The 18353-nt window shown below is 40.6% G+C and overlaps 1 protein-coding gene across 2 annotated transcripts in view; it reads right to left on the bottom strand.

Annotated features, from left to right (window-relative positions):
* Positions 1 to 5849: 5849 nt before the first annotated feature.
* Positions 5850 to 18353, bottom strand: part of PHAF1 (phagosome assembly factor 1) — a 35173-nt gene continuing 22669 nt past the window's right edge. For both annotated transcript variants that reach the window (XM_050713236.1, XM_050713237.1), the window contains exons 9-17: positions 18234 to 18346; positions 15739 to 15872; positions 15035 to 15118; positions 14260 to 14342; positions 13449 to 13492; positions 11341 to 11384; positions 9915 to 9973; positions 8372 to 8444; positions 5850 to 7904 (exon numbers count right to left, since the gene is read on the bottom strand). In XM_050713236.1, coding sequence (XP_050569193.1) covers positions 7815 to 7904; positions 8372 to 8444; positions 9915 to 9973; positions 11341 to 11384; positions 13449 to 13492; positions 14260 to 14342; positions 15035 to 15118; positions 15739 to 15872; positions 18234 to 18346 — 724 coding nt within the window. In that variant the 3' untranslated portion in view covers positions 5850 to 7814. The remainder of the gene's footprint in view (positions 7905 to 8371; positions 8445 to 9914; positions 9974 to 11340; positions 11385 to 13448; positions 13493 to 14259; positions 14343 to 15034; positions 15119 to 15738; positions 15873 to 18233; positions 18347 to 18353) is intronic.

Genomic DNA, 18353 nt, shown 5'->3' with positions numbered 1-18353 from the left:
CGCCTCCAGTTGTCAGAGTGAGTCTGTTGAATGCATCTGCATACACACAAGACTAACACCACATGTATTTTTCATGAAGACAGCAACTTGAAGATGCATTATTCATTGTTCTGGATAACTTGGTAAGTCCTTCCTTATGCTGGACTTAATTTAATGGTAACAACAGAAAAACAAACACAGCTTACCTAACGATTTCTTACAAAGCAGCCGGTCAGGTTCAGCAGCCTTTATTAAGATCTTCCTTTTACGTTTGGAGATGCATTAAGGTTTGGCTCCTCCCTCTGTAACATCTTCAGATCTGCAACCTGCCCACAACACAGCATTAACGAGTACATTTTATCCCAGATCAAAGTAGCAGTTCAACATCCTCCTGTGCCAGCACACATCCCGGTGGCTGGCAGAAACAGAACTAGGACAAACTGTTAACTCCACTGCCTTAGTCTGTGGAATAGCTCATTTCTCTGTCCAATTAATATAAATCTAACATCTATTAATGAAAGATACATCTGCTTTTATTTGTCAGTCTTTGCTGTCCGGCCCGTTTCATCTGTTTTTAAAAGTTTCCATTTGTTTCTGCAGTTGAACTGGAAGTTTGCAGACCCCAAATGACGGCATAACGTGCTGCAAAAACACTGGAGGGCAGAGCTGTACCCACTGCAGTTTATTGACCTCTTACTGCTGCAGCAGGCAAAAAGTCTTTGACTGAAGATTATTTCCTAAAAAATGCGTGTTTTTTTCCCCCCCAGAAAATCCTAAAATCCTAGGTGCTCAATAGAATGAGTAGGAAAGACCCTCTACTGACCTCCTTCTGAAGCGAACTGCTAGATGTGGATCCAGCTCAGCTCTGAACGCTCTGGTACAGCTTGTTAGGGAAATGAAAAGCATGCAGATTATTTTATAGAGATAGATCAGTTATGGTAATGATTGCAGAGATTGCAAGATGTGGAAAAAAAAGCGTTGCTATTCACCTTACACATCAAGGAGGAAGGGAAAACTGGATACCTAGAGAAACTATAATGCTAAAAATATACATCACAGGCAAAGTCATATTTAAAAGCTTACACTTGGCTCCATTTTCAGCAGCAGAGACCACTGACAGAACACTGAAATGCCTGAAATGTCACTCTGAAATGAAGCTGTTTGCTTCAGACGCTCAGACGTGGACTTCAGTACCTAATTTCAGGTGTGGCAATGGAACCAACTATGCATTTCCTATGAAGGGCCTTATTTCCCACATGAATTTGTGTTCCCTGCAAGGAAGAGAGCACAGAAGCACATTAACTTATGAATTAAGCATGTGAAAAGCAGATACCAGCCACTCCACTTTACCTCTGTAAGCACAACAAAATCCACAGATTAAACATAATCTACTCAAATTTTGTAAGGCCTCACAATGCCTCCCAGAACACTCAAAACACCCATTTCAGAAGGAAATTCTGGGCAGCTTTTATTAACTGGCTAATCCAACACACCAGGTGGAGCTTTGCTACAACACTTTGCTTGGTAATTTTGTTTATTACTATATTTTTTACATGTTTATTACTATAAACCATGATGAGAAAAAACAAAAACGTCCTGTGTGGGTACCACCAGTTGCAAGCAGACTCCCTCAAGACAGACATAAATATCCGAAGCTAATAGAGCATAGTAGGTTTTATCGAATCCCAAGGATCCACACACAGGCAGTTTGTTCCCTACTGTATGTAAGTAGCCAGATTTGGTCATTATAATGAGCTGAGCTGGCCTGAACCTCACATTCAGCACCTCTGAATGCATCTCCGAACTTATAAACCGCTAGCAAATGCCAAGATCTCTCATTAGGTCAGGCCACTGCTGATTTAGACACCATAAAAAAGAAAGCCAAGACGGCTCTGAAGTAATGGAGTGTTAAAATACTGTGCTTCCTGTCTGCAGTTTAATTATTCATCTTTTACAGTGGGTTCTCGGAAGCAAGCTCCGACTGCAGAAATCAAACAGCAGAAAGTAATCGAACGTCTTGGAGAACCCTTGCTAAATATGAGAGCCAAGTACATTCCCCAGAGTGCTGAGACCCCAACAGACCCAGTGAGGAGAGTCTGAGCTCAGGCCTGACCTGGTTTGAAGAACTGTTGAGCTCCCGATAGAGCTGGAGGTCTCAGCAGCCCTGAAAATCAGCCCGACACATTTCCCTAATGATGCTGCTAACTTCACTGAGGTTTGTCAGAACCAGTAACACTTTAAAATTCAACTTGCCAAGATTTTTCCAGGCTTACAGTCAGTACGGAAACCAGACTGAGAAATGAGAGGGGAAACTAAAACCTAAAGTATGAGTGCATTTGAGTCCCTCCAAGAGCAGCAAACAGCCCCGCACCCCCCCCCCCCCCCCCCCCAGCCAGTTCTTCTTGCAACTCACCCAAACTGAGCTCACCCATCTCTCTCCCTTCCCTTTCCATCCTTTGACGAATCCTGGGAAAAAACACAAAACTACACAGGTCCTCAGTGACTGCCTTGTCCTCTGGGGGCCAACAGAGCTGGATGGGAATAAAGTCGTGGTATTTCAGGGGTTCAGGTTTCCAAGAGAGACCAACTGAGATGCAAAGGCACAGTAGTGATGATTCAGGCTGTTTTGATTACTTTCTTGATTGGACTGCACGTTCATAATCATGCAGAGAGACTGGTATTTAAAATAAACACCTCTCTGAAAGATACTAAAAATGGAACAGAAGTTAAGCACTAATGTGAATCTGTGATGTAGGTTTGAAATACTAAGACATTTAAAACCAGCTTCCAAAATCGCAATACCAATACTTTAAAATGACAAAACTAACAGCATTTAAAGGGGAAGAAGATAGAGTATGCAAGAGAAAAGGTTAAATTAAAGCATAAAAGTCTGATCCAGAATGAAAGTTGTCATAACACTACTTTACGGCGCAGTACACAACCTCATCAGCAGACTCCAGCTCACCTTTACCACTAGGTCAAGCGGAAAGCCTTCCCAGCTCATGAAGAGGAGCAATTCTGCCTGCTGGAAAAAGAAACATCCCCACAAACCAATCAAAATGCTTAGACAAAGCTTATCAGATAAACACTTTTAGTAGTTTAATTAACTACAGCTAAAGAATATGGTATTTAAGTTCAACCCCACTTCATTAACTCCAGATCCTATTTTAATGCTTACTGAAGATGTAACTCTTGTGCATCATTTTTCATTTTCCCATGTTTTCCTTCAGCCTTACCTTACCTCTGAAGCATCCTGGGCCACAACTTCCGTGAAGAAACCCAACCAGAGCTGACTGGCATTTTACCAACTCCACAAACACACAGCAATGTATTTGTTTTTCTACATGTGCTGTGCCAAGCTGGCTGACCAGACAAGTTGTAGAAGAGAGTGCCTTTGTGTTGGTGCGGTTGTGATATAGGGTTTAAATCATAACAAAGGTGTCTATGGGACAAGAGTTGACATGAAGCAATCCCATCTGAGCTAGCTCAGAGCACTTTTTGCATCACAACACCAAAGTTTAGCCTCTAACATCCTGTAAAAGTCAGTGTGAATCAGGCACTAGCACCCCTGGTTTCCCTTGGGAAAAGCCAGCTGGAGCATCCAGCCTGCCCCTGCTAAGGCTGAATCCCCACCTCACTGTGATGCTGAGCCTTGGGATAGACTTTGTTTTATGGTTTTGATGGAAAGTCTGGATCATGAACCATCATAAGCACATGAATCAGTCCTCACCCACCACCTGATAGCTATTTCAGCAAAAAGATCTGTTTAGAATGAGAAGTGTAAGAATTCCTGGCAACAGAAAATTGGGTTTTCTTGACAGGAACTGCGATTTTGGGAACAGAGGCTTCTAGTGTTACCCAACAGCACCGATCGATACAGCACTGCTTGCAGCACTCGTGGGAGCCCAGGGACTGCGTGCAGGCCTGTGAGTACGGGAAGAAAATCAGCTTCACCTCCAGAGGAAGGGCTCACAGCTCTGTTTTATTACCCGTAAGTAAATGAAATACTGTGGACAATACTGTGACATTCAAAGCTAAGCAGGCAAGCACACGCACATATTCTCACCGTGTCTGTACGAAGCAAGAAGGCAGATATCACAGAGGGATTGGATGCACGTGCTTTATTAAAAATGCACTTGTACTGAATGCTGTGTCAAAGAAACAGTTGTTTCATGTGAAACCAAAATGATGGACCAATGCACATGTGGTAAACATGCAGGATCTGTATAAAACAGTACAGAATTCTGTGCACACACTTAGATGGGATCAGACACCACCCAAATCTCTTGGTTCCTTTGGGAGGGGAAGGTGATGCAGCCAGCATCACCCCGCACCAACTTCCCTAATGCATCAACACCAGCTTGGCTTAGTCCAAATAGGAGCAAACAAAAAGTATCTCAGAGAAGTGAGCTCTACGAACAGCTGCAGTTACAGAGGGTGAGTGGGGAAAACCCAAAAGAGCTGGTCCACATTACCTACCCCTGCCTTTCTGTAAAGGAAACTGCAGACTGACCAAAAAAACATACAGCAAAAGAGCAAAGCAAACCCAAGAAGTGGGGGAAAGTGCTTTCACTCCTCACTGATAAATTGAAAGCACGCTCATCCGAGTCTTTGAAGGCTCCTTCTCTCCTCCTCCTGCCCAGCTCTGTAGAGTAGCAACGTGCTCTTTACAGATTTTAAGCAAAGGACAGAAGTACCAGGGTGAGCTTCTCACAGACAAAATGCTCTCTCCTCTTCCAGAAGAGATTGCTAGCAAACTGAAAGACTACAATTGGGAACAAAGCAGTTAAGAACAAGTCACAGTGATGTAACGAGCTGTTTTTCTTAGCAACAGAGCAATAGGTTTTTCAAGCAAAGCCACTGATCTTCCACATCTCAGGACTGACCTTGAGAAGTACTTGAGTTGTTAAGAGTACATTTAATTATCTACAATAGACATATTTTTGGACTCACCCAAGTATTGTAAGTGAAGGCGGGAGCCACTGAAGCTGTTACACACCTTTGGCTAGCTACTGCTATCCTGTCCTAAATCTCAAGGTCCATGCTACAACCAGCAGTCCTGACCTCCCACTCCTGAAGAACTGCAACTGAATATGCTTGAAAGCAGGATTTTGGTAGCACTTGTGTAGCTGTTACTCATATCATCCTGCCAAGAACTCATCTCCTCCTGCAGCTAAGTTGGAGTTATTGTTAGAAAAGGATTAGTTAAAATTAAGTGAAATTATTAGCAGTATGATTATCATTTTAGTAACAAGCATACATCTACACACCACCTCAAATCACGGTAAAATTCTGAGAGCACATTGAGCCAAACCCACTAAGCAAGGCCATTTTGTATCCCCAAACCAAAGGGTGCTAGAGCACAGGTGGCTGAGGGTTTTACCACGCGTAGGTAGGCAGGGCAGGAGAAATGCCTACACCTGCACCGAGCTCTAAGCTGCTTCAGGGCAAGCACACTTTCAGTGCTTTGCTGCTCAAACACCTCAAGGCACAAGTCAGCAGCACAAGAGGTCACATTTGCTCCTCTTACTGCACGCACACATTTCTTTTGTCCTGTTGTGCGATACTCAAACTCCCTGAAACTCGATCAATTTTAATAAAATACCTAAGGGATGACGTGGGTGTAAACAATTCTGTTCTTTAAACACGATACAAAAGCCAGTGTTATTTACCATACCTTAACAATTTCCTTCCCTGCTGCAGTGGAAAAAATTATACCTACGTGCCTACTCTGAAACAGGCTGTAAATTATGTTAGTTTTTGTACTGCTTCTCTGGAGAACATACAAAATTGGCTGTGAAAGGAGGGACACTAGTACGGTACTTTAAATATAATGCCTGAAAGACATTAAAATAAAAAGGACTGATTGGTAAGAAAAAAGGCAAGAACATCCGTGGTTTTATTACAAAAACACCCAGCAACTGTATTTAACACAAAACAGTAACTGAGAGTCTCGTTTTATTTTGCTTTCAGTGTACATGCTCATTATTATTCCATTTAATTTACAGAAGGGCTATGTAAAATGAAATTAAAATTAGAGAGGAAACAAAAGGAAGGTTGAGGCATAGAATTTTCTTAGCAAGCAATGATCACAGGAGACAGCACAGATTGAACAGGGGTTCAACAGGAGTGACACCTAGGGATAAAGGTAAACAGTAACTTTTTCCTTATCCATTAGATTCTCCATGGGGCTTTTTGTGTTTGTTTTAGCAAAACAGTTTAGAGTATCACAGTATACAGGAAGACTAAATGGCAAAGAATGTCTCACACACGCACCACATTTATCCCTGCTACTGGTCCAGGATCCAAAACTTCAGTTAACATTCAACTTCCTAGCTCTCATTCGTTGATAAACTATACAGGATTACACTGTACATGGAGTTAAAATTACAAAAATGTCATATTTACAAAATCTGTACACACATAGTAAAACTCACAAAATTGTCATCTATGTATCACAAGTTGCTACACCAAAATATTAAAAATGGGATAAAATTATACATTTCTCTTGTCCATTTTTAAAAAGGGTTCAATATTTCAAAGACAGACCACCTATTTCCCCCAAATAAGACTGATAAGAGAACTAGAAACCTAAAGTATCCTCCTGGGATAAAATGTTGCGAGCAGCATCTCCCAACTAGAAAGAAGCCTATATCCTGTCTGCTGGGGTGGGGTGTGCAGTTAGCATCTATGTACAGAAATGGTGAAACTACAATGAGGATGTCTTTGGCTAAACCTTTGGCATAAATTAAAATCACACATCAAAAGTTACAGAAAAGGTTTTCTTGGTGATGGCAGAGCTCAGGGATTTCTTTCTGAGATACTGTTATATACAGTTTTTCTTTCTCTAAGGAAAGAGGGTAGGAAAAAAGGATTCGGGGGACAGATGAAAATGAGGCAACGCTAGTTCTTCATCAAATTTTTCCATTGTAAGAAACATCGTATCAAACCTTTTCACTAAAACATAATTCAATCATAGAAATAACCTCGTCCAGAATTTCTTTTTCTGAAACCGCGTATGAAAAAATTAGTAAACCAGCCATGGCAGAAAAAAATTGTTTCAGCACATCAAGTACATATTAGTGCAGGAAGGTGGATTAACTCGATCCACTGTATAAATAAGCTTTATGCACAGCGTACATTAAATAACCATCACACCCCACTCACACCCAGTACACAGATGCTCCTCAGTGAAGATAAACATTTATCAAGTAATTAAAGTGTATGTAGTGCAAATGTTACAACCAAGTATTATGCACATGCTACTTGCTTGGTTTAAAGTTACACAAAGATGTGGTGCCTGAAATCATGGACATATATACATCCTTGTCACACTTGGTACAATGTCCTAAGCCACAGAAATACCGATGTGTTTTTATCTATATATATATACACACACACACGTTTTCTTAAAATGTGACCACCACATCAATACAGTAACACAGACGGACTAAAAATCAATACCTGCTTCCAGATGCTCCAAGGCTCAGAAAGTTTGTGCTTCTAACTCTTGCAGTCGTTACGTGCCCCCCTTCCACACGCCCCCCCCTCGCCAGCTGAGACGGGGGGGACAGTCTTCAGGTCTGTGCTGCATAGGATGAGGGCAACTGAGAGGAATAAATGACGGCACAGGCACCTAAGCTGCTTTCCTCCATCAACAGTTCCATGCCCCATGATGAAGGGTTGAGAGAATTTCCCCTCCACACCGTTCCTGGGTGGAGGCTTATTGAAAAAACAAAAATCATAACGTGCTTTCCATATTATAAGTGGCAGCAAATCAAGGCACGCTGTACTAATTCTGTAGCATTTAGATTAGCTGACTTTGCAGGGGATGCTCACTGGGGAAGGTCCGACGTTCTCAACTGGCTGCTGGGCCGCGTTGGGCCATACAGAGTAACAGAAGCTATATGATTATTCTGCATCACCTGCAAAAAGATGGCAGGGAAAAAGGAAAATTAGAAGAACTGTATACCAAACAGGGACTTGAAGAGTGAAAACAGCAAATATGGAACTGATCTGCCTGCAAAAAGGAATCCCAACAAAAGAAAGCAATGAGCATGTTTAGCAAACAGCTCATGGCTGGTTCCTAAAAGCAGTCTCTAGTTTTCTATGACATTTAAACACCAGCAAGCTCCACCAGTACCTGGAGCTGAGCTCATGCATCTCCTGCTAGTACAAGCCCTAGGTGACAGACTTGAAGTGCCAGCTTCAACATACAAATGTACAGCCTCACAGAAGAGGCTGGAAAGTTGCCTGCTCTGCTAATCATCTCTAAAAGCATAGCTCCTCCCAAATGCTGGCTTTTGATGAAATAGGAAATAAGAAGCCAGTAAAAAGTAACAGCAAAGTCCTCATTTTCTTTGCTCAAATATATCAAGCTCTTTTTCCTTACCTCAAAGATCATTCGTTGCAGTCCAAAGCAAAAGGTTGACCCGAAGGGGTTAGTGTTGTTTGGAGATGATGACCTGAACAGAAGAGAGCGGAAAAATCGAACATGTGAGGACTGGGAATTTCTCGGGAATAACAACCAGTTAATATAGGGTAAGTTATGGCATCTTTATCATGTTAAATAGCTTTCATAAGAAGAAAGCAAATCTACATTACGCAACAACACCACTGCTAGTTTCCAAATGAGCCAGAGGAAACCTCTGGTTAACGTCCCAGAAGGGTTCCTAACACCAAGGGAGAAAGGAACCAAAGCTAACAACGACCTCTACAGGAAAACTTTCTTTCACTGAACTTGGACAGGAAGAATCCTGAAAATAAACAGGGAAGACAGAAGTGCCATATTATTTATTACAAATAATTTTTGTCCAAGATCTTTTGCCATTCTTCACCTTTTATCTCTCAGCCTCTTTCAAGTGTATTTACTATAAACTATTTATGAATCCGTGTTAAAAAGTATTCTATTCCAGCATCTTACAGACTAATCTATATTTTATTAAACAGTATTTTTCAAGATTAACGCATCACTTATCCTTCAAACAATTTGGATTTTTTGATCATCATATATGTGATGACAGCAGACTCCTGACTGCAATGCATTTTAGATTATGGCCCAAGAACATTAGGAAACACAGCTTTTGGCCTTTCTTGTAACTGGTTGGTTTCTCAGAAGGTGTGTCTGAGACATTTAGAGATGTGCTCAGTAAAGCAAGCTCTGGTTGATTTAGAGCACAAAAAAATAATGTAAAGGATCCTATGTAATCACTACTTCACTCCAGCTTTATTTTACATGGCTTCAGCTCAAGCGATCTCACTGGCATAAAACAGGAAAAGGGGGGACAAAGTGCACAATACTTCAAAGGAAAAAAAAATTTGACCATATGAAAGCTTGATAAAATACCTTGTTTGATATATCTGAAAATGCTAAAGTATTTTCACAGTCCCCGTAAGTTAACACTTCTCCTGACCTAAATCAGTTGCGTATCATATCATATAGCATGGTAGCTCTGCAAACAGGTGGTGCCTGTTTTACCCAACAACCAGCTCAACCCCTGTAGGAACAGAGCAAACTTAAGCTTACTGTTCTGTCTTCAGTCTTCAAGAACTGTAGAACAACCGCATACATACATAAAAGCAAAACTCCTTCAGTCTGCTGCCATATGTTCCAGACACTGCCATGCATGATGTCATGCTGCTGAAATGCATGTGCCTACAGTATAAGCAATCCGCACTATGTATTATACATAGAGATACTCCTTTTGTATCTGCTGCTTCGCTCTTCTCTGGATTTTACAGTTCAATGAACTTTGGAAATATTTTCATTCTGCACGTCAGCCTTTAACTCCTCTGAGAACAGTTATTTAGTATTGTTAGTGGCCAGAAGGTATGAAACTTAAACAATCCCCAAAGTAAGTAGTTTAATATTCTTCCTCTACATAAACTCATCTTGTTATCAGCTCAATCCCTGCCAAGCAAGAGAAACACTTTACCTGTGAAGTACCACTGGCTTCTCTACAGGGTGCCCCAGAAGGTCCTGAATACTGTCCCACTGCAAGGATGTCAAAGACCTTGTGTTAAAATCAGTCACAGGAGATTATTATTTTTTTTTAAATCTAGAAAGACAGTCATGTATATTTTTGCAATGTGCTTGTTTGCCAAATAGCATAGAAACTGCTTTTACTGAAGTATTTTGTGACTAGAGACATACTCAATAATGGAAACTGTCAGGCCTAGGAAATGCTCTCAGGGCTTTTTTTTTTTTTTTTTTTGTCATTTTTGTCTCAAACTAGCTTTAAATTACTATGAAAAATTCTATGGGTCTTATGGCAAAAATGTACCTAGAAAACCTGGTAATATTTCTGAGACACCTTAGAGAAAAAGTGTTCTCTAAGCAGCTGTGAGAAACCTCAGCTAAATATCCTTTCACATACCTTTGCAGAGGGAAAAACAGCATCCCCGCTACCTCTCCCAAAAACCTTTCCTTCGTTTAATGGGCAGGTTTGGAAAAGAAAGAGGAAAACTGCACTATTTAATGATAATTTAATGGTAATTAATATCGCTTAATGATAAGGAATTTCAAGCAATTTTTCATCACTGTAAATAGACTTAATAAAAGCTGAAATTTCACATACAAGATTGAAATAAGTTAAAACACTGATGGATATAAGTAACTCAAATCAAAAAAATGGTAGCTTCCCAGTTCCTGACTACTTTTCCCCCCCTCCAGCTTGGGACCCAGAATTCACCAAAGAAATTAAACCCTAGGAGCCAAGAGAACAGAACTGACCCTGGCTGAAGGTTAACTGTAGATTCACTTCTGAGACAAATTTCTTCAGAATTTTTTCAACTTGAAGAAGCTCTTAAACAGGCAGCAGCAAGTGCCCAGCTGGGATTTTCACCTAGAGTCCGCTGCCCCCAGGAGGTGTCACACTGGCAGTGACATTTTGGCGAGCCCTGCTGCTACCTGAAAAGCAACTCATTACTGGCACTCTTCAGAAGAAAGGACCACTGGACCTTCTTGGTTAGTTACTGCATGTCTTCAAGAGATACATTCGACAGAAAAGCCCAGTCAAAGTTTTAAGAATGTCTCTTCCAGTTCACATTCAGCCACCACTTCTGTCACTTCCCTGTATCGCTATACTGTTGTATTTCTACCTGCAGCTATCTTAGAAAGCAGGGTATGCAGTAATTAAGTTTACTCAAAGTGTGTTATTACAAATGCCTTCAATCCCTAGAAGACAACTAAACATTTGAACTACTAAACATACTTGCATTAAGCTTTGGCTTTCGACTTTTCTATTTTAAAACAACATAACACAACTGCTATCATCTCTTCAAATGGCATTGCAAATCTAATAGAGACCATTTAGGAGGTTTAAGGAAAAAAGGAAAGCATTCAGTTCTGTATGGACTTACCTTGCTGTACGTTGTACACGTTTCAGTCTGTGAATCAGCACTATCTATGAAAGAAAAACAGAACAGCCTTTGTAATTCATGCTCGAACAGTCTCCTGTATAATCCTTTATGTAGGGACATTAGTTCAGATAGAGGGAGACATACAAGCAATACATCAGTTCATATACAAATTTACCAGCATTTACTAGCAACCAAGAGCTGTCATCAGCATTGATTAAATGCTAGATAATGGGATTAAACAAATTCGCCTACTTACAAGTTCCAAGTCCTAATGCTGCGTATGTTTGCATTGTACCATTGCATATAAGAACGTCAGCATGAAAGAAACTACTTCCCTGCGCTAAGTGAACACACCTAGCACAAACACTCATCAAGATAACACAGCATGCCACACATCTAGTCCAAACAGTTGCAGTTGGAAAGGAGGCTGGCAAAACCGACATCTTGAAGCTAAAGCACCACTCTCTTAAAAACAAAGAGAGCAGAGAGCATGGGAATTACAGTCCCCAGAATCATTCCTGCAGAAAGAAAAAACCAACCCTGTATCCATTAAAAAACAACCACCACCTGCAGGTGAGGACAGCATCATATTTATGCTCATAGTCTCAAAAATTAGTAGCTTGGTGGTTTCACAATTGTTTTATACATACATTTGGGGAGCTCTGAATACTGAAAGCATCTTCCTGAAGCAGTAGGAATGAAGCTACACACTGAAGAAGCCAAACGTAGCAAATGGTATTTAATTTGATTGAAAGCTCTTCTATTTTCCACCCGCTAAATAAACGTGGTCTCCTTATGGTGAAAGTTCAGTGTCTGTGCAACTGAACTCTGTCAAGTTACTGTCTGAAGCTGAGGCACAGAAGGGAGTAAATAAAACTGCATCATGCGCTGCCACCAGATGGAAAAACATGGGCTCTTCCTAAGTCTTGTAACATTCGTTTTTAATCAACCCTTCTGGTCTCTAGCTTATATTCAGAATGCATAAGTACAAGACAAACAAAAGACAAAACAAGAACAAAAAAAGAAACAGATGCATTCAGGAGAGCTTCACAGTGATACCTGAGCTGAATAACAATAATCAGAAACACCTTTGAGATATTGCACAATAACCTAAGGGAAAACAATTTAAAAATTGAGCAGAACTTTCGTGCTCATCCTCCTGGCTGAAATGCAAGTCAATTTTCACGTAAGTCTGCACACACAGACAGTTTTTCCAGGTTTTTATTCCTCCATGTGCTCACACTGCTGTGACATCCACAGAATTGCGTTTTACACAGTTAAGTGCTTTCCTTGAAAACCACTCAGAGGAAGAGAGCATCCCCTGCCAAACCCTTGCAAGCATCCAGTGTTCCCTGAATAATCGAAACACACATTTTCATAGCACATCTGTTAATTCTTACATTAAAGAAGGCTACCTTGATCACAATTGTCCTCAATCAAAGTTCTGCATGCTTTCTTTAGATCACTTCCATGCACAGAGCTGTGCACATCTAAGCATCTTGCTGAATCAGCACCACTGTATCGTAACAGCATTATATACTCCTCCCAAATTCTATTTTCTGAGCTTGGACATTTTCAAGTAGGCACTAAAAGACATGCTTTGACCACAGCATGTAAATATATTTTGAATGTTTGTTCTCATTCCCAGCTATACCACTTTTTATTGAATATTAGTTTATATTGAATACCATCAATAAACCTTTCAAGAGTGAGTAGCACATCATTAAAAAATTAACAATGGAATGGACTGACCGGCTCAGACTAACACTGCCTTACAGAGCTTCTGAGTCCCTCGGTACAAGGTAACTGATTTGAGCAAAGCAGAGTGGCAGCATCACAGAAAATTAGTGATGTTGTATAGTGAATACCCATATGATCCATGTAAGTTAACAAGGTTGCATAAGTAAAAATCAGAAAATTGCTGAACTCTTCCTGAAGCATTTGTCACTTTAAGAACAAGAAAACATGCCCCAAAACCTAAAATCTCTCCTCTGTCTCACTATTGACATCCTCTGATAATCAAGAATGCATTAGAAATGAAAACTGATTGTATCTCCCTCTTTGGTGGCACACGTCCCCTGAGGCTGGACAGCAGCTGGCCTACTCACCTCGCTTAATGACTAGCGGAATCTTGAATTCACAGCGGTGGTAGCTAGAAAGAACAAATCATAAAGCTATCAGAAAGCAGAAGAGCCAACATAAACTACAAAGCACAAACTTAGAGCTCTTAATAAACCAGCTAAATTAAAAGTCACATGCATAATAAAATGAAAAGGAGAGTCAAGAGTATCAGATGAAGAAGAAAGATTGCCATTTTTATTTTTCGCATCAAAAAAGCCATCAGCCTGGGAATGTCCTAGCACAATTTTCTAAAGGATACAAAAGGTCCTTCAGCACAAATTGCTCTCGTTACACAGACTTGATGGACAAGTACTCAGCTTAGAAAAAGTACTGCAGATTTCTCTAACACTAATGCTCAACTGCCTGAAAATATGTTCTCTTTGTTCAGGCATCCAATCACTTATTCCTTAACTCATATGCCTCTCCTAAAGAGTTTTCATTTGAAAAGAACTGAAAATATGCTGGTCAGATGCATAAGAGGGGAAAAATAACTTGAAAACTCTGAGCACTGACTGGAACAACATCAAGAAAAAAGAAGCACATTACCTACCAGTAATAGTAGACACTATAGCTGGATCAAGAACTACTTGAGAACATGCTTGGCAACATAAACACATTTAAATGTAAGAAAGAAAATAGTAATAAAAACATGCTAATAATGATGGCTGAAAACCCTGCTGGTTACCAGGTATACCAAAGACACTGGGGCAAAAATACAGGACCTCTCTAAAATGAGTATAAAGTTTCCTTTCCTGATGTTTTAAACCACTCTTGAACAGACCCGTTCTTTACACTCACATGTTAAAGTTGTAATGACCAGGATAATTCGTATGCAGGACAAATTTCTTCACCTTGTGAGTGTTTGCATCAAAGAGAATATCCTGTTGAAGAAAAAGGCAGACAGATATGAAGCAAGTTGGAGAAAAAAAGGTGGCTTTCCCCAAACGACCCTGAGATGAGTTACAATAGCATCTGCATAGAGTGATAAGTATCAATTCCACTTGAACCAAGTGGAATTGTGAAAAGTAGAATTTGGGAATGAGACTTTTTATAAATTCAAATAAACACACACTTCTTCCAGTACTCAATCACAACTGCAGTTTCATTTGCTCATGTTGGCAATTCTTCTAAGGAGGTCTTGTCTTTCTGCTTATTATTTACACCAATGTATACTACAGTAAGGAGGGACATAAAGGTTGAGCTACATCCCACAGCTCTGCAAGCTTTCACAGATAGTATTCTGGCACACCTATTTCACTTCTACAGGACAAGAGTGTGCCTTTCAGAAACAAGAACTCAGCTACCTATGCATCGAGCATGGCAGGAGGAGAAAACCAAAAGAGAACACCAAAGCACAAGCACAAAGAGCCCTCCACCCACTGCTGGATATAACAAAATGTTACTGATTGAATTCACAAGCACTAGAAAAAAGTTGGTCGTGTTTTTCTTAATCCAGAGATTCTTACAGCAGCAAGAGTTTCAGTTTCCCCATAGTTTTTGGCATTCTGAAGCAGTTGCTGTGCAGCGGAATCAAAACGTCGCATGCATTTGTTTAGAGAAGCTTCCCACTCACCACTCCAAGCGTGAAGTAATTGAAGAAGTAGTCATTGCACTTTGATGGGACCTGCTTATGGGGCGAGGGTGAATGGATTTTCATCTGCAAGAAACATTTTTCGGATGTATTTAAAAAGGCTCACAAATATAAACGCCACTAACAATACCCCTACACTGAAACAATTGCCATAACCTCATTTCAACACCAAAGCCCTTCTTCAAAAATATAAGACACTGTGCTTAATGACAAGGCCCCTGGCTGGTTGCAGAGGCACACCACATCAGATTTATCTTTTTAGTTATTGGAAGTAAAAGGCTTACTCATATGTTGTTATCATAAAAACATCAGGAAAGGATCAAAATATATGCTAAAGTTATTTTAAATGAAACGTTTAAAAATAAACCGCGCACTTGCTATGGCTTATTTGGATAGAAACATTCCCATTTTATCAATTTTCAAATCAGTTAAAATGTTGCAAATGACAGATTATGTACTTGATTTTTAAAATTTAAACAGATTTGCATTGATTTAGCTTAAAATGCTTTTTAATACCAAGTCGTGTAAACGTTCACTCTGGTCTATTACATGGCAAACGAATTGCTCAGAATCAGCGCTACATGGCAATTTAACTTCGCTGGCCTTGCAAAACCCAGGCCCTGTGATTAAACAGACATTATTGAACAGAGACAAAGACCTCTCTCTGCGTGAATGAATTTCCTTACCTTATCTTCGGACTTGTAGAAGACTTTGTGCGGAGACCCCAGAGTGCTCAGCACATCCTGGCACGAATCACCGAAGTACACGCACCGCTCAAATACCCGCATCTTGGCATCGGCTAAAACACCCGGGCCACAACCTGAGGAACAGAAATCGACTCAAAAGTCATCCTGCCTGATCACAGAACGCATCAACAAATCAACAATAAAAGCTTAACATTATTTTGTTTATCACAAACCAAACAGCTGCATTCTTTAAACAATGTTGTCAAAATAAGTGTAACCCTTTATTTTACGAGGGCTCAAACACAGTGAAATATTTCTTATCACAGTGATGTATTTGCTGACTGTTGCACAGACCCTCTTCTGTCCTGGTTCCAGCGAGGATAGAGTTAATTTTCCTCCTAGTAGCTGGTGGGGTGCTATGTTTTGGATTAGGATGAGAAGAGTATTGATAACACGCTGATGTTTTAATTGTTGTAGAGCAGTGCTTACGCTAAGCCAAGGAGTTTTCAGCTTCTTGCTCTATCCTGCCAGCAGGTAGGCTGGGGGTGCAGCAGGAGCTGGGAGGGGACAGACCCAGGACAGCTGACCCAAACTGGCCAAAGGGGTATTCCATACCATCTGACGTCATGCTGAACAATATATAGGGGTGGCTAGCCGGGGTGGGGGGCCGGCTGCTCGGGGATAGGCTGGGCATCGGTCAGCGGGTGGTGAGCAATGGCATTGTGCATCACTTGTTTTGTACACAATATTATTAGTAGTATGTGTATCATTATTATTATTTTCCTGTCTTAATAAACTGTCTTTATCTCAACCCACAGGCTTCACTTTCCCATTTCTCTCCCCCATCCCAGAGAGGGAGTGGTGGAGGGTGAGCGAACGGCTGTGTGGTGCTTAGCTGCCGGCTGGGTTAAACCACAACAGCATCTTAACCTCCAGCTTTAGCAATGTTGTCTTCACTTCCCTGCCATTCAAACACTGACTTTTCCTAGTCAGTCAGTCTCAATTTCATCATCTGGTTATTAGCAGTAAGTACCAAGAATTATTTTTATCTCCTCACAACACTGAATTTTAGCAGCCAGAGTTGTGTTCCCAAAGCTATAAAGTGGCGTGTAATCTAAGCACCTTCCATAGTAGCTAAGAAAGTAAAGCCCATAAAATGAAATTCCTCATCCATATCAACTGCATGAGAGAACAGACATTCTTTACTGAAGGTTTCCATAGCTCATTAACCCAATATCAAGTGTGTTCCTACACAAATGATGTGTTAAGAATTGATCTTACTGAATTGCTATTTCATAGATGAACGGCTGACATATGTTGCTAGATGTTAAGAAATGGAAAGACCTTACAGTTTGCGACCTCATTTGCTTTCAGGAACGTAGCATCTTACTAGAATGCACATACAAGCACGCAGCAATTAATGCAAAATACAGGATGTGCTCTCAATGCACATTGAGCTTTTCTTGCTATACATTATTCATGTAGTTATTTCCCAAATACAATAAATCAGAAAAATGTGACTGAGTCATCCTTGACTCTTTAAGCAAGAGTTACTTCAAATGAAAGTATTTCCAGAGAAGCTTATGCTAGAACAGGTGGGTGGCATGTTCTACAAAGGGGTTCCTGCAAACCTCTGCAAGACAGGAACACCACATGCCAAGATGGTCTCATTTCAGTTTTTACTCTGAGCATTGGTATTGTATTTTAGTAATTACACTGTTCAACGACAACATTTCCTTAAAGCTGCACATGTATAAGTGTATGTGAACAAAACTTGACTTTCTACCTTAGAACTGGTCCAATTTCTGAAAAATCATTTACATTGTTATGATACTATAGCTAACTCCTGCCCTAGCACATGAGGATAGATGTTGCTTTTTCTTAAAAAAGCCAAAAACAAACAAAAAAAACATTGCCAAGTCTCAAGTTACAGTCACTGAACAAGGCTCCCTTGCAGGCATTATGCCTCTCCCTAATTTTGAAGGCCCGCCAGCCCCTAGAAGCACATACAAGGACAAGCTACTTATCAGCCTCTGTCACTCTCACTGCTGTCTCCTACAGCTAATGAAAACTGAATTGAATTCAAAGTGCAGTCTAAGGCTGCAGCAACAATACGCCTCTCACTGACATTTTTGAAAGCCTTTCAAAATTAATCACAAAAATATCCACATATACAGCTCAGTGGAATCTCAGAAGATGCACGTATACACAAGGTTTCTTCACTTCTAATGGTTTTTCCAGCAATGTACTTGCATTTTCATTCTTCACATACACTTGGAGACCACCACGGTGAATAGACACTAACGACCAGGGCCCAGGAAACATGGCAGCAGGCAAACTCACCTCCACAGAGTTTTGTTTTGTTTCCGAGAGTTCAAAATTAAGTATATAAGAACACTTTGAAACCCTCCATGGAAATATCACAAATATCCTATGCTTAACCCCTCTTTTCCTTAGGGAAGGAAGCAGCTCCATGTTCTGAGTGTCACCAGTACCTGCAGTGAGTAGGCGAAGCCGTAAACCTGAGGGTCCAGTCCCATCTCTCAGCACATCGACGTTCTCGGCGTACACATTACCAAGGAAACAGCTGAGGGGCATCAAGGGAGCCCTGAAAC

The sequence above is a fragment of the Cygnus atratus genome, chromosome 12, assembly GCF_013377495.2.
Source record: "Cygnus atratus isolate AKBS03 ecotype Queensland, Australia chromosome 12, CAtr_DNAZoo_HiC_assembly, whole genome shotgun sequence".
Taxonomy (NCBI): Eukaryota; Metazoa; Chordata; class Aves; order Anseriformes; family Anatidae; genus Cygnus; species Cygnus atratus.
This window is presented reverse-complemented; position numbering and strand designations above follow the sequence as displayed.